The sequence below is a fragment of the Wyeomyia smithii genome, chromosome 1 (assembly GCF_029784165.1).
Source record: "Wyeomyia smithii strain HCP4-BCI-WySm-NY-G18 chromosome 1, ASM2978416v1, whole genome shotgun sequence".
In the NCBI taxonomy this organism is placed as follows: Eukaryota; Metazoa; Arthropoda; class Insecta; order Diptera; family Culicidae; genus Wyeomyia; species Wyeomyia smithii.
This window is the reverse complement of record NC_073694.1, coordinates 171,787,988-171,805,248: the sequence shown is the minus strand read 5'-3', so window position 1 is coordinate 171,805,248 and position 17,261 is coordinate 171,787,988. Positions and strand designations below refer to the sequence as shown.

The 17,261-nt window shown below is 38.5% G+C and overlaps 1 protein-coding gene across 1 annotated transcript; it reads left to right on the top strand.

Annotated features, from left to right (window-relative positions):
* Positions 1 to 3,023: 3,023 nt before the first annotated feature.
* On the top strand, positions 3,024 to 3,892 carry LOC129731635 (basic helix-loop-helix transcription factor amos-like). Its single transcript, XM_055691778.1, has one exon. The coding sequence runs from the start codon at positions 3,089 to 3,091 to the stop codon at positions 3,680 to 3,682; it is 594 nt and encodes a 197-aa protein (XP_055547753.1). The 5' UTR covers positions 3,024 to 3,088; the 3' UTR covers positions 3,683 to 3,892.
* The last annotated feature ends 13,369 nt before the right edge of the window (positions 3,893 to 17,261 follow it).

The window sequence follows — 17,261 nt, the reverse complement described above, 5'->3', positions numbered from 1 at the left end:
TCTAACTTAACACGAGCTTTATCTTTATTATTGTTTATATCGCTTCAACGTCTCAGCATTTAGAAATGCACTGTTAGATAAAATTGCAGAAAATACTTGCACTTCTGTCTTTGAATAACATCGGAAGCATTTAATCTTAAGCACCAAAACAGCGATTAAAGCAGTCTTACCGTTTCCTGCTAGATAATATCAGAAATGGCAGCATTATTACAGCCGACTCGCGCATCCTTTGACTTGCGGTTGATAATTTTACTAAAAAACGCAATATTTGATGCTTACTGATTTTTTAATAATTCTTCTGATTTATATTGCTCACAATTTCCTCGAATCCGGCTTTCTTTGTTCAAAAGCTTACACCATTCATGTCGAATGAATTTAATCAATTACTTTTCGTTCAGCTCAGTCTCGATAATGAGTGATTTTCATCCTTATCCTGCTAATACTGCTAAGCTCGAACGTTCGCGTCTTCGTTAGCTAACAAGCTGGTCTTAATTTTTAATGTTTATCTTTTAATTTTTTTTTCCTCGCTAGAAATCAAACTCACGATTTATAACGGGATCACCCATATCCAACTTCTGACTCGAGGTACTCCTACTTCCTTTGATGAACCTTGATCGCATCCGTTGTGCACAGGGGCGGTTTGTTTGGAAACGGTACGATCCTCCCTCCCGTCGTTGATCGGGGATACAGACAAAAAAAAACCTATGAAAAAGTGTAAAACACCGTCTCTGCTCAGGATATACGCTACATCACCGGAAGCCTGCTTTCAATATAATTATGAAAGGGGAAAGACGATGAAACAGTTATCTTCAGAAGAGGAAATTAAAATTGAAGTTTTATTGCAAACCGGGAGCCCAGCAAGGCTTCGCTGGAAATGCCAAAAAAAACTAAATTTATTAAAACTTTCGCTCGAGCTGGCTACTTGAACGGGATCAAATTTCTAAGAGCGTTAAATGCTGTAAACGGTGTGTGGTAAGTGACGTGCTTTTTTCGATCATTTCTGCTCGATCGAAGTTTTTGATCTTGACAAAAAATGACCCTGACGATCAAAGATGTGCATGTCTGCAATTAGTCTTCGTAGTAAAATCAGCCACACTGTTTTTGTTCGAATTTTGTCTGGTTTTTTCAACCTTTCGTAACAAATTGCAAACTAATGAACAATCTTCGCATGCTTTGATGCAGCTGAGCGTCGCATGATGCTGAAATTTGAGGTTTTGTGCAGCTTGTGATCAATGGGTGAAAAATCGAGATGCAGCTTTTCAAGCGAAAAAATGTCTCCGGAACTGAAGGACTGCAATGAGACACGGCTATAATTATTGGAAACAATGCCTCCAAGAGGAAAATTATTATTTTCATCGGTATTACATTTTGACCCACAAGTTTGATGAGGGCTGTCTCCTAGCTATAATTAAATATCAATTTTGCTCTTCAATGAACTAATTTCAGTTGTCGCTCAGCATCCTAATAATTTTGGTTTCGTCCTGGAGAAAAAAGCCTAAACGCTTGCTTCCTACTGCATTGTTCAAGTGCTCTCATTTCCTTCCGCTTTTGCGTTTTTTTCGAAATCTCAAGCCCGACAGTTTCTATTTCTATTCAAAAAGGATACTTTTTTATCCATAGCGCAACCACAAAATTGGGTTGAAAAAAAAAAAAACAAGCGTGTGGTACCTGTTTTCGAATTTTTGTTGTTACCTACTACCTGTCGGAGGGCGTCCTTTTGAAGTGGTTTCCACAGCCGACTGCGGTGAGAAAAAAATAGGTTAGAAATAAAAAACAGAAAACCTCAGCAACCAGCCGAATTATGTAACAACCGATTTGGCGTGGCAATTTTTCTTCTGTCCAAATTAGACGTTCCATTGTGTTGCTATCCGTTCTCGATTGAGATTTTGGCTTTCGAAACAAGCTTTCTGAAAGCGAAGCAGAAGTGCAACTTGCACAAGCCCGTGGGAACACAATGGAATGGACTTTGTGTGCTGTGAAGAACTACGCATCTTATCAATTTTGTGGCTACTTGTGGTGCACGGCAAGCAAGTATACACCTTAACTCAGGATACGGAAGCAGTTAATTAGGCGTGAAATAGCCAAGGAAGCATCTTACCAGCTGGTGAACTGATGGGTGTTTGTTTATGTTTCCGGCATTCTTAGCTGAAGAAAACTATGCCTCTACATCTACAGCTGAGCGATAATATGATTTGGGATGGTACCAAATTTGTCGATCAATCTAAATCGAAAAGAAAAAATCATTTCACAGCTTATAGACTAATGATAATATATAAAAAAAAAGGAGTAGGAGACTTTCTCGAGCTGCAAAGCAAAAGACGTGTGCACTTTGCCCCATCGTAATCGAAAACTACACAATAAAACATCAACACGTTACTGCGAAGTGGATTCCATTTTAAAAACCGTGCTCATAGATGAAACATTTCATATCTATATAGCCACAGCACAAAACCAAGTGTTTTACATTTCGGTTTGCTATGTCTTGCCAAATGCCAAAACACGTCAAAACACCGTGGATAAAAATCGATATAGATCGACAAGATAAAATGATTAGAATCCTTTATTTGCACTCATGTGTAAAGAATATTTGATATAACCGTGAGAATTCAGTGGGGGAATGCAAAACTGTTTCGTTTGCTCTAATATTCAATTTCAGGTGCCATGGTAAAAAATTCAAAACAACAGAAACCCCGAAACCAACAGCAGAGACGAATACGATCTCTAAAACGTAGTTATACGCAGCATCCAGTTTTCTCCAATATACGATTTTCGCTCTCTCGCTCTCAATTTGGATTTTTACCTTAGGACTATTGAATGGTGATGCTCGCTGATTGGTTGAAAGGCACGTGTTTACCATGCCAACGTTCTTCACCAGTAGTAAACAGAGAGCATAAAAAGGGGAAAAATACCTACGTTGGTTTCTCTTTCAATTCGTTCCTATCCTCTTTTACACCGGATTTAGCTGCCGCTCCCGACAGGGTATATAAAGGTTCCTTCCCAGACAGTTCTGATTTAGTTTTGATTTGCAGTCGACTTTGTGAAGATTGAAATATTTAAAGTTAAAAAGTGGTTACAAGTTTGCGCAAGAATGGCGGAGAATCTTATTTACCGGCAGTACTTTTACAATTATCACCAAACAATGGAGCTTCCCTCAGCACCCAGCTCGGAATTCATACCATCAACGTTGAACTATATTCCACCCTACGAAGCAACGCAGTGTAGCAGTGATTCCGAATGGATGACGGCCAGTCCTGGAGGCTACAGTTCATCTAGCCCCATGTATTATCCTGTTGCACAAGAAGAGTTTACCAGTCCAGCAATTGCCGATCCAATCAAAACATCCCCCACTGGTCGGCCGCTGTCGAATTCGGCAAAAATCCTAAGCCAGATCGAGCAGCAGTATGAAGATAGCAGTGCATCAGATAGTGACCTCCTGAACAATAGTGAAATTCCTACCAAAATTAAGATCAAACGGGGCACGGCAGTTCCTACGGTGATCAAGCGCAAGCGTCGCCTAGCGGCTAACGCACGAGAACGGAAGCGTATGAGAGGGCTGAACGAGGCTTTTGACAGGCTGCGGGAACATTTGCCCTCGCTGGGTAACGATCGACAGTTTTCCAAGCACGAAACCCTACAGATGGCACAGAACTACATCACGGCGTTGTGTGAATTGCTAGTATAGGGCGCTGTCACTTTGCGCCTTGTGTAAATAGATAAGAAACTGATTTTTTTTCGATCATCCAGAAAAAAAACAAGTCATTAATTCGTTTCAGATTGTTAGACTGAGTATTGCCTAGTGAAATTTGCCAGTATTATTTTTGTAAGAGATTCACCTTTATATTATTGTAGGTCCCAAATTGGGTAACTCGAAAGTATTTAAACTAGTTTTAGCAAAGACAATGCAATAAAATGTACTATTGTAAGCGTTGAGAGAAATCGATTTATTTAACCAGTTGGATGATGACACTTAACCCTTGTAATCTTTTGTTGGGTAAACTGATTTATTAGATGGAATATTGATAATTGTAAGTAAAATATGTTCATTGGATTACAATATCACTAAGCAAAAACTCCAAATTTGGTTCCGGTTGGACCACCCTTCGCTTCGTAAGACCTTCCCCTTTTATGATAAAAGTGTCATTTTTCGGCAACAACTCTTATTTTCTGTTGATCATGGTTACATAATGTGCAGAAAAAAACTATTACATTATTTTTGAAGCAAATTAGTCAATTAAAAAATATCAATTTTAAGCAGCAGTGTTGCTAGATATATACTTTTTGAATTTGTACATTTGCATCATGCTCCTGAGAAAATTTAACACGAAAAATTACTTATCACCCCGAGGTATTGTGAGCAAAACTTGAGTTACAGCATTTCGAAGAAAAAAGTCAAACTTTTTCTGGTATTAAGCAGTCTTTTTTATAGTTTTTATATATCTCCAGATCAGGGCCGGACTTAGACGGTGGGGGGCCCGGGGCAAATTTGTTTGCGAGGCCCTCTTTTCATAAAACATTTACAGGTAACGTTCTGGATGGTGACGAGCAAAAAAAAAAGGTCGCCTCACGACTAGGGGGGCCCCTTGAACCGGGAGGCCCGGGGCATTTGCCCCCCTTTGCCCCCCCTCAAATCCGGGCCAGCTCCAGATATAATATATCAATTGGCATTCTAGCAATTGCATTTTGAAGAAAATTAGTCAAAAAGTATATTCTGCACTATAAAAATTCGTTACATTACAGCCAAGTGTTTTTTTTTTCAAATTTTGCGTGACATCATTAATGGATGGTTCTCAAGTTTGAATTAAATATACTCATTCGCCGAGGGATGCAATTAACTAAATTTTAAGTGAAAAAAGTATCCGGAAACACTGCTGCTATTAAAAATCGATACTTTTTTTGCATGTCTTGTCTTAAGGATTATTGACGAAAAATGGCACTTTTGTCAAAAGAGGGAAGAGTCTCACAAAGCGAGCGATGCTATATAAACAATTCCCCAAAGTTGGAGCCAAATCTGTGAAAATCGTTGACATGAGATGAGCACACTTGAGATGGAATGACTTATATCGGTTATTTCATTATTATTATTTCTCACTGAACCCGGCAAACGTATCTTTGCCTCGTGGTGCTTGCTGACTAACTGAAGAACGGACCAGCTAGTTACTTAATATATTTCGTAACGCTCACTTTTTTACCCTATTTATTTAATTTTAAGCTTCGGAAATAGTCTGACCTCCCTCCGAAATTTTCAATTTAGAGCAAACATCGCAGTTACGTAACTGCCTTAACTACCCCCCTCTCCCCTACGTAAAAATAAGTAACGCAGACTCAGAAGAGGAAGGGATCCCTAAACATCATAGAAATATTTCTTCATACCAACAATGTCTAAATGCTAAATTTGGTTCCATTTGCTTAATTAGCTCTCGAGTTGTGTGTGAAATGTGTGTTTTATTTGTATGGGAGCCCTTCCTTTTAGAGTAGAGAGGGGTATCAAACTAGCGTAGAAATATTTCTTGCTTTACTCGTATGGAGCTCTCTCTTCCCGAGGAGGTAGGGATATACCATTGTAAAAGAATTTTTTTCTACCAAAAACCTCCATTTGCTTGATTAGTTCTTGAGCCATGCAAAAATTTGTGTTTCATTTGTGTTGCAGGCCCTTCCAGAAAGGGGAAGGATCTCAAACAAGCACAATAACTTTCCCTGGCCCTGAAAAACTTTTAAATACAAATTTTCACGTCGATCCCCCGATCCGTTTTTGAATTTACTCCTGACATACGAAAAGCGTTGCATTTTTATTATATAGCAAAAGAATTTATTGGATTAAAATATGATAGATAGTTCTAGTTTTTCAAAACTGTTATTTTATTTTATTTCAGACTTATATAGATGTTTTGCATAATGTTTACCAGTTTGTCAACTATCAGAATATTGAATAAGGCGTCGTACACAAACTCCGTAACGCATGAAGAGAGGGGGGGAGAGCGGTTGAGTTTAAGTTACTTATTGTTACAGAGGGAAGTTGAAACAGTTACGTAACTGTGATTTTCCTTCAAATTCGAAAGTTTCGGGGTGCTTAACGTTACGTAATTTTAGGGGCGGAATCTCATTGAACGTTACTTATCGTTACAGGAGGGGGAGGGGGTCTAAAATCTGGATTTTTAGCGTTACGTAGTTTGTGTACGACGCCTGAATTGTGCTTTTTATCTTTAAACAATATCACAATGTCACCCTTTTGTACCTATAATGCTATACTTAGGGATGCATTCAGTAAGCGCATTTCCGATTGAAATTACATTGAACATTAACATTTGCTGTCAAAAAACATAGTTCACATATATAGGGGAACTGCTCCATTATTCATCTCATTAAGCCGATATTCACGAAGAATGCACGGATTGAACACCAAATTTTCACGAAATCATTGAATACAATAAACAAAATACACACACACAACGCTTCCATATCCATCTCAAAACTTGAATCACTGCTCAATTATTCATCTCACAACGCCCCCATATTCATCACACTGTTAATCATGAATGAATCACATTATCATGAATGAACGTAGGCGCAGCCCGTCGTAGTAGGTTACCTAGATATCCGCTGTAGTTGTTTACGTGCAAAATTGGTAACTTAGGTAACTACTACAGTGCTGTAGATTTTTGTCAATTATATCGGAATAATTCAACATTTTTAGTATGTTTTTTCGTATTAACAGGAACTGATTTGACAACTTTTGATTTTCTTCAACGCAGTGAAAACAGATGAAAATACATACAGTTCAAATTTTTGAATTCGAGTGCAGATGCCCGACTATAATATCAAATGTAAAGCTTTTGAGTGAGTTTTTGAGGATTCTACTTGATGAGAAATCTAAAGTGAACTAAAAAGAATCCATTCTATGAATTAGCAGATTGGTTTAGTTAAAAAATATGCGTTTGTTTTCTGTTTTCAATTGTGTTTTCATATTGTATGGGATGAATATATGGGCTGAGATGAATAATGGAGCAGTTCCCCTAATCTGTGAATTTTAAAAAATACACAACAAAACGTGTTTCTCAATCTAAACCATAATTTTCCCCATTTTGTGACATATTTCAAAAGTTCCTAGACGATATCTAGGGTAGGGAACATATTCTAAGCAGCTTTAGGAACCACCTGTGTATTCAGACGAAATACTCGAAATGTGTTAGGGAACATTCATAAATGACGTAGCATTTGAGGGGGGAGGGAGGGGTTTGCAGTTTTGTGACGAAATGTGACGAGAGGGAGGGTGGGGGTTCAAGCCAAGCTAAGTAGCAAACTTAAAACTAAGAAAAAAAAATTATTTTTTTCTAATTGTTCTTTTTAATCACTGTTTTGTCTGTTTAAGGTCATTTATATCACTTCCTTGTCTTTTCTTGTTCATTTATGACTCAAGGTATGTTTTGGATGATAAAATTTGCAAAAAAAAATTATCATGTGTGTGGGGGGGGGGGGGGGTGTTATAAAGCTACGTAATTATCTAGAGGGGGGTGCTGACTTTGTGACGAAATGCTACGATGCCCTCACCCATCCCAGGAGGGGGTCAAAAAAACATAAAAAAAGCTACGTCATTTATGGATGTTCCCTTAGGTGAAATTCAAACAGTAGTATATCAATCTGTTCTTTATAGTTTTCTCTGTCAAAACGTGTTTACAGATTGTAAAACAAAGTTAGCCATCTTTAACAACAATCAATTAAAGTTACCAATCGCGGGACACTATTCCAATTACCCCGAACCTATTTTAAGCAGTTTCCATCTGTTTTGCAGGCGTTTTTTTGCAGCACCCGAAGTGGCTTCTGAATGTCTGCAATATAGGTAGATTTGTTTAAAATGATGTTTGATCACAGATTTCTTTGTGATTAACGGTATTTCTTATATTCGTAAGACAGCTAGACAATCAAAGTTTTCGTTTCCATCATTGAAATTGTCGATATTGATCAAAAAGCAGGAGTTTGAGGCCTGTTTTCCGCGACTGAATAAAATAGCCACTACTGCTTAAGCCGTTCCTTACCCTATTTTACATCATAAAAATTTTGAAAAAATTCGAAAAAATCATTTTGTAAAATCAATGTGGATATATTTCTCAATGATTTTTCTGTTTCTGTTCTTACTGTTGACTTTCTGTTTTTAAATATCAGATGAAGGTCTGAATTTTTCTGAGCAAAACGTGATATTTTTTTTTAAAATATAAGGCTAATTGGGAAAGATTTTCTATAATGAGCTTGATTTGCAAAACGAAGTGAATATTGATTCCGCTTTGGAAGCACTGAAATATGCAATTGTTGATGCCAGGAATTATTCTGTTCCAAAGGCTCAAGTGAAATTTGACTCACCAATAATTGACGAAAATCTTCAACTTTTAATTCGTTTGAAAAATGTCCGCAGACGTCAATATCAACGTTCTCGTGACCCTGTTTTTAAAACTATTTATAAAGATATACAGAATGAGATTAAACATAGATTAACTCTTCTGAGAAGTAGAAATTTTGAGACTAAAGTTGAAAAATTGAAACCATATTCAAAACCCTTTTGGAAGCTGTCGAAGATTCTTAAGAAACCTTCAAAGCCTATTCCAGTTTCAAAAGATGGTGAACGTTTTCTTGTATCCAATGAACAAAAGGCTCAAAGAATTACTCAGCAGTTTGAGAGTGTTCATAACTCAAATTTGAATTTTGTGAGTCCAATTGAAAATGAAGTCACACGTCAATTTGATTTAATTTCTCCTCAGAATTTTTTACCTGCAGAAATAATTGAAACTAACTTGAATGAGATTAAATCAATTATTAAAAATTTCAAAAATATGAAAGCACCTGGTGACGATGGAATCTTTAATATACTAATCAAACATCTCCCTGAGAGCACAATGGAATTTTTCAGTGAAAATTTTCAATTGCTGCTTCAAAATTGCATATTTTCCCAAATTATAGAAAAATGTAAAAATTACTCCAATTTTAAAACCGGGTAAGAATCCAGCTGAAGTTTCAAGTTATCGACCAATCAGTTTGCTTTCTTCAATAAGTAAACTGTTTGAGAGAATTATTCTTAACAAAATGATGTCACACATCAACGAAAATTCAATTTTTGTAGATGAACAGTCTGGATTTCGCCATGGGCATTCCACTACTCATCAATTGCTCAGAGTTACTAATATGATACGAGCTAACAAATCTGAAGGTTATTCCACTGGAGCTGCTCTTTTAGACATAGAAAAAGCATTCGACAGTGTTTGGCATTAGGTTTGATTGCGAAATTGCAAACTTTTAATTTTCCAATTTTCCTAATCAAAATTTTAAAAAATTATCTTACTGATCGAACTCGGCAAGTTGTCTATCAGGATTCAAAATCTGATAGATTTCCTGTCAGAGCAGGTGTACCTCAAGGTTCAATCTTGGGTCCAGTCCTGTACAACATATTCACTTCAGATCTTCCTGATTTGCCTCCTGGATGCACAAAGTCATTGTTCTGCTTGTGTCATGCATTTCCGTAAAAGGAAAAAGTTTTCGTGTCATATGCAGTCGATTGCAGAAAAGTTTAGATATTTTTTCTTCCTACTTGCAAAAGTGGAAATGATAATTTTTCCGCATAAGCCTAGAGCTTCTTTCCTCAAGCCAAACAATAATCACGTTGTCAAGATAAATGGGGTTATTTTAAGTTGGTCTGACAAGGTTGAGTACTTGGGACTAATTTACGATAAAAAACTTATTTTCAAAGAGAACATTGGGAGTATACAAGCCAAGTGCATCAAATATACGAGATGTTTATATCCTCTCATTAACAGGAATTCTAAACTTTGTTTAAAGAACAAACTTTTGATTTACAAAAAAATTTTTAGACCAACAATGCTTTATGCTGTACCGATTTGGTCTAGTTGCTGTTCAACAAGGAAGCAAACGCTCCAAAGGATTCAGAATAAAATTCTGAAAATGATTTTGAAGAGTCCTCCTTGGTTTGGTACACTCGAATTACATAGACTCACTGGTGTTGAACCATTAGAAGCCATGTCAAATAAAATTATTAACAATTTTCGACAAAAATCGTTGCAATCCTCAATTGCTACGATAAGCTCTCTTTATAGCCAATAAGTTAGCATTTAAGTTAGTTATAAGTTTACTTCCCCTTTTATGACAAGTAGGTTTAAATCCCTACGAACGATAAGTCCTAATTGCGAAAGCAAACAAATCCTAACAATTAAAATTACAAATTTTTAACAGTGTTGAGAAGTCACCATTTGTGATTGGACACACATACTCATTGCTTACTAATATTTATCCTAAATACTTAAGCTACTAACAATCCCCCCCTTGAAAAAAAAAAATTAAAATATGTTTTCCTTCGATTTTCAACGAATAAATATCGTTCTAAATCACTTGATTGACAGTTGGTACATGGGTGAACATTCAAGGGATTTCGATTTGATATCGAGCACTTTGATTTCCCAATTTAAAAACTTAACGACAACCATATATATATTATACGGTCGTATGCAGACTATGTCGAATAAAATTGTGCTATGATATATAAGCTCACAGAAAGTCGAGTTTCTGTGTTCAAACGTTAAGAGTAGAAATTAACCGCCAACTGTGACATCCTCTATTTCTGTGTCGGGGAAAAATCCGACAGAAACTCCTTGTTCCAACGGATTGACTAACGTTTCCTTTAATGAGACGAGACTAATTTCATGTCCTGAAGGTAAAACTTGTTTGAGAAGTTCGTGACAGTCTACTTTTTCATGCTTTTGAAATTTTAAACAATTTTTTTAAGTGCAAGTTGATTTGGTTAAAAGGCAATGAATGTTTGAAAAGCTTAATGTTTCAGATTCATTGGTAAAGGAATTTTTTATTTGCACAAACTTTCTTTTTTCGTTTTTTTGTTTTGAGTTCAATTATCTTTACCAGTTTGTTTTCAAAATATATTTTGGCAAAATTGGTGAAATATAAAAATCAGCAGTGCCAATTTTTTGAATCATTTTGCCAAATCGTTGATTAGCGATACTAGTTTTTAACTAGCAAATTGATGAAAATGGTGATATTTAAATCAGGTAGCAAAAGTGTTAGCATCGTTAAGGACTCAACCTTCGCTATTCAGTAATTAACGCGCTAATTTTTGGGTTAGCGTTGCTCAACATTTATAATTGCTAATCTTAGTATTGAGAAAAAATGATCAACAAATTATACGGTCTCCGTTGTAGCGAACTATGTAATGAATGATCAAAATTAGAAAATTTTCCTAGGAAAAAGGTACATATTATATTATACTAGAAACAAGATTTTCCTAACACAAAATCCTTCGCTCCGCAAGCCATGGCCGGGCGCGTGTCGGTCGCACTTATGGATGGATGACCAGCAGAGGAGGAAACCGCCAGGACCATCGCCTATGCAAGATGAATACGAACAACAATTATCTCCTGCTGCCGTTTTTCAGGGCAAGCATTATAAACACAACCTCACGAGCTGCTGCTGTTGCCAGAAGGCGCAAAAGGCAAGGGCGCACACGTGTTAGAGAGCCACCATAGCTTAAGCCTATGTGTGAGCATAATGCGTCGAAAAGCGAAACATAACATATGGAACGGAAGAAGCCCACAATTCAATGACGACGAAATCAACCCCAATTTTTCTTAAAGTCATTTTCTGGAGCAGCAAAAAAAGGACCGAAATGAGCGAGCGAATGAGACAGCGCTATTCGTTTTTACAAAGAAATTTGAAACAGCCGGGATGAGTTCATCATAGGTTGAAAAGACGGGGATGGAAGCGTAATTTTGAAAGTTCGGAAGAATGATTCTCTACTAAGAGCGACGAAGATTCGAGTCTAATTCACAGTATGTTGTGATCATTGCATAATTTGCTTAGCTAGCGCTTGGTCTTTAGAAGTAAAACCGAGCGACCGATTTTCCTGTAATGAATGATAACTGATATTTGTATTGCATTACCATTAACTTGTTATCTTCTCCACCCATCCAACATCCAAATTAATCGATCGTCGAACCGTCACGGTTCCATGGGAAAGTAAACTGGCAAGAAGTTCGCACCGGAATCACCAGTATGCATTCAAAGTTCAGCGGTCCTGGGATGTACAAATACTCCTCGAATGCCCCCGTTTCGCCTTCCGGGGAAGGAAGTTGCGCATCCGAAGTTTCCTTCCTCGTGCTGGACTGTTCCATCCATCCTTGGGATTTTCTCCAAAAAAAAGCAAATTAAATTTAAACACAACGATCAAGATGACGCTTGCGTGGTGTTATTGTTATTATACTCTCGTGTTTTGTGGTTCGGCGATTATTTTGTGCTGCCAAGGAAGCTCCAACTGCGGAATCGCAGTCGCGTCCAGTGAAGAAGCACCAGAAACAGACTAAACACAGCGTAGGCCAATTTGGCTATCCCGGTGTATAATCGTTACCATCCCCATAGTCAGTGGCTCCGGATAAAAGAAGTCGAAATGCTCTGCTGAAGAAGTCCGAAACAATTTGGTTGCTTCATGTGCGCCGTGTTGCGATTTCGGCAGACGACTGCAATTTTCTCACGGCTTAAGCTTGATTGACGCGAGCTGCGAGATCTTTAAGAAAATTGTACGATATTGTACGTTGCTTTTTCTCAACTGTCAAACCAATGATCCTTGCGGCAATTTAATGTTGGCTGTTGGGGAAGTAGAAGTTTGTATCGTGCAAATCGAGTTATTTCAGGACCCTTAGATAGAACAATTGCTTATTTCGATGGTACCGTTGAATTTAAAACCAATTTAAAGTAATCCACGATGCACTGATCAATTCCCAATCAATCGAAGTTCAATAGGTTCCAGTTCTTCGCGACCCGGATCGGAAGCAGCGAAAAATTCGCATCATTTCAGCAAGCCGCGTCATCAAAGCAGGCGCAACCGGCGTGAAACTTGGCGGCAGATTCGACAGCTCCGGTTGCTGTTTCGACAGTTTTAAGGATTTTTTTTGCCTTGAAGAGACTCCATTCCGATAAATGACTTATGATAACTTTATTAAATTTTCCAATAGGGGTGGTGCTTTTGAGGCAGAAATCTCTGAATGAACGTAGCAAAGCACGTTCGGAAGAGTGGGCATTTTTTCGCAGAAGGAGCACGATCGTAAACAAATAAACGATTTCCATTAAGTGGATCACCGCGGCGAATGGCGGATGAGCGGATTGATGATAGTGATTTGATGCACGGTTGATTGAAGCGCTCGTTCGACCGAACCCGGGTGAAGAAAATTGCAGGGATTATCCTATGTGTAACCGCTTTGGGTTTTATGAGATTGTTGGTGCGTAATAAAGTATTTTTTGCTGCAGTTTGCAGCAACCCGAGAGCTGAGGTGATTCTCCTAGCGCCAAATTATACACCTCGTTATGATATATGAGTTTGTTCTCAAAATTCAGGGGATGAAGAAACCGAACGAAGATTAAAGGTTGAATGTTAGCACAAGATTGATCAAATGTTTGACCAAGTAGTTAGGCAATTAATTAGATTTTGTTTGCTCATCAAACAGCAGTGTATGTTTAAACGTTTAAATTGAGGGTAAATAACCTGCAGAAAAATGCACCTGAGGCAATTCGAAAGAGTATTACGGAGCGTACCTAAATGCTGCAGTTAGGGTCGTCTGCTAACGTTCAAACTTGAGCATCCCAGCGTTGCCATCAATCACTATTGGGTGAGCATTCGTCCGTTTGTCAAATTTCAGCGAGGAGATATACGTGTGGTGAGCACACAATTAAAACCCTGCGGCTATATGACGCAACATTATATCCCTTTTTGACAAAAGTAGTTTTACTACTGACAAATGAAAACCGATGGGGTGGTTGAACCTAAAAAATATTTTCCACTTGTTGCGATCAAAATGCCAGATATCATTGTTGTAACGATTGTATTTTTTTTTGTTTTTGTGTGCTGAAAAGATAAATTTTTTGTATGATAATGTGATTCTTCTACCGATTGTGTCTTTAAACTCCAATATTTGTATTACAGTATACGGAGCATTACACAAAGGGTTTTATAATCTGGTTGGTTTGCTTTTCACCCGAACGTGCTAATTTTCACAATTTTTGATAACAAAATGATTTCGATGCAACCTGGTGGGGATGACACCCAGGGGAAAAGGGGTGACACCCAAATTTTCCGCCCCGGGTGTCACCCAGTCACACTACGCCACTGCAACCTGCATTTAGTGTGCGTGACTGAGCTGTCAGAGGGCTCTATGTCGGTTCTTTTGCGGATTAATCCTAACGCTACCACGACCAAATCTACTGAGATTCGTACAAACGACGAACGCCATATAAAAGGGTTGTGGACTAGCATTAGGGTCTCATTCAGCAACCAATATCAAAGTTTCATCTCAAAGTTGTGTCTTTTCACTTGAAGCGTAATACGCCACGTGCTGAATTTATTCCGATAGATAGAAACATAATACATTGTGACGAAATGCATCAACTTCACTCCGAACAGTCATCGACAATTTGAACCCATAAATTCAACCTGAAATGTGCAGCTTTCCGAGTACAAAAACAGAATCGACCTTCGCTTGCTTTGAAATTCTTGAATCTCTACCTCCGGGTCGGTCTGCGTCACGTTGTGACGCCCCGCTCTAAACGCGGGATGCGGACCCTGCCGTTAAGGGCAATATTTCAGATAATTTTATGGCTCCATCTGACAAAAGTGACGTGGCGCACCGGGTCTCCTTGAAGCCGAATACCTGATAAACGGGGAACCAAGAAGTAAGCGCACAAGTGAGTCCATCATCGTTTGGGACCCATTGTTTGCGGTCTATGTAAATTGGACAGGGGTCTCCCCGTTTCAACCAGACGCAATGTGCAGGCCGGCTAGCTCGGTCGCTGAACTCGCCTGTGCTTTGACCCGACGTTCTGGCAAAATGAAGACATCGCAAAAGGGACATTAATTAGACAGCCCAAATCGGAGCCGATCGTCAGAAAGGAGCGGAATAAGTGTCAAAAATAAACCTCTCATAACTCATCGGGTCGGCATATTGCGCTAATTAGTATGGTGAGGTGCAAAAAAAAGGCAAAATGGTGCAGTAACTGCAATACTCTTTGGAGAAAAAAGGACGCTTCATCAAGTTGTTTGTTTTAACACCTCCCAACAGTGTTCCGCGCCATCGGTTTAGCCCGATCAGACGTGGGATGATGAAAAGGGTTTCCTGCGGGTAAATGTTATGCAAGGCGGACGTTTTTTTTTTTGCGGAACCACTGTCATGTGAAATAGATTGACGAAGGTGTTCTAACCGTTATTCCAAGAATTTAGTTTAGGTGCACCCTCACTCTATATGACGTGTAAAGACGGAAATGATAAACATTGCAAGAGCTATTGTTGACACCGAACAAAAAAATCTTTCTTTGGAATTTACCTTTGAAACAAATTAATCTTCATAAATGTAATGCTAAAACAGTAATTTCTGGCTCAATTGTATAATAACACGAACAAAACTAACAGCCCCCGGTAACGCGTGTAAATCTAATCGCAAAGGGACAATTCCCTTGTACGGACTGAAACTTGAAACTCCACCGGTTTCTACGCACCAACGCCAATTGATCGTTAATCGCCTGTCCGATGATGTCGAACCACCGCGTTTGCATCGAAGTTTAGAAAGGAGCATTCGCCTGTTCGAATTGATTAGTATAGTGCAAAAGGGAGCTAGAAAAACTGTTTTGTTTTGGCAACTAGCGACACATTCGGCTAAGTTGAAGAGATTTTTTTCCCAGAAGGACAACTTTCTTGGGGGTCAATGTCTTCCAACAGGTCGCGAAGAATGAAATTTTACTAGTTGGATTAGAACTACTCTTGAGAAGAAAATTTTCTAACGGTTCACGAAAACAGGTAGAGAAGTACCGTTCATAAGCAATATTAGCGTGTGACGAGAAAAAAAAATACAACGGAAGGGCAACCCCGGTGGTTTTGAGCGATTCGGGAGGAATTAAAGTACGGCACTTCTTTTTCCCTCCTTCATCCAGCTCTCTTCCGAATTTCGATGTGTCAAACTTGACCTCCATCAATTCGCAGAATTACCCGAACAACGAGTAAACTACACATGCAGCTAGTGTGCAGGATCGTATGATCATGCCTCCTGTTGGAGGTCAGGTTACCTTCCAAAGCACTTCTTGGGATTGAACGACGTTTTTTTCATTTATCGCAGATATGGCGTTTCGAGTTTGTGTGTGGCTTTCGACGTTTTCCAGATGAGTGGAGCGGTTCAGTGTGCAAAACGCAATTTAGTCTTTGCGGTTGTGTCGTTTTTCCTGCTACGTTAGATCATCACAAACCCGAGCGACTTCCGAAGAAGCCATGCGACGGTAGTTGCTTGTCAACCGAATTCAGACACTTTTTTTCCTTTCGCTAATTAAGCTCAGACCAAGGTAAATCAGTCCGTAAAGTAATTCAGATACTTGGGAGCGATTCGGTTTTAATATTTTGAACGATTTTTTCATGACTAAAAGAAAGAAAATCAAAATTCAATGTTGTTTAGATCTATTTTTGACATTGGACTAACGGCTATCTGGAAGTTCCGCGCCTGAACTTGAAAATTTAGTAATTCAACCATGGGAAAAGGTTTTGGCATCAACCGATCAGAATTTTTTTTCAGTTAAGTTTTCGTTACAAAAAACCAATTGATTGAGATACACTATTGAAAAATTGGACTGTCAGAATCATACCTAACAATAATCATCACCTTTCTTACCCAGCACAGCCGACACTGAAATATACAATCGATGTGACTTTGTAAGCGATTTGTTTTTGTTGTTGTACAACAGCACACGGATCAACCGGCGCACTGCACAGCATTGCTGAACATGTCCAGACATGTTGGTAAAAGCAAAGCAAAGCCTTGGTGCTACATTCCGATTCGGAACTTGACCTTCTGTTTATTTATACACAGACTACGCAGCCGACTGTTTAGTGTACAGGACAATTGCGGGGCTAGCGCTACGATCCTACTGACTTTAACAGTCTCTTCCGAGCAGAGACTCGAACCTACGACGACTGGCTTGTTAGGCCAGCATCGTACCTCGAGACCATCTGGGAGATGTTGGTATTATTGTCAAATTCTGGGAAACATGTTGGTATTATTGTCAAATTTTCAATTTGAGAATTTTCGCTTGAATCGTTGGGGTCTCCAATTCCAAATTGTTTCGTTTAGTTTGCTATTTGTTGAGAGATGGAATTCGCTAAATTACAAATTTGTCTTGACAGTAAAGCTACGAACTTATCACACCAAACTGCTTATATTTTTCATGATTTT

Coding starts and splice junctions, on each gene's coding strand:
- LOC129731635 (XM_055691778.1), top strand. CDS start 3,089: ATGGCGGAGAATCTTATTTACCGGCAGTACTTTTACAATTATCACCAA.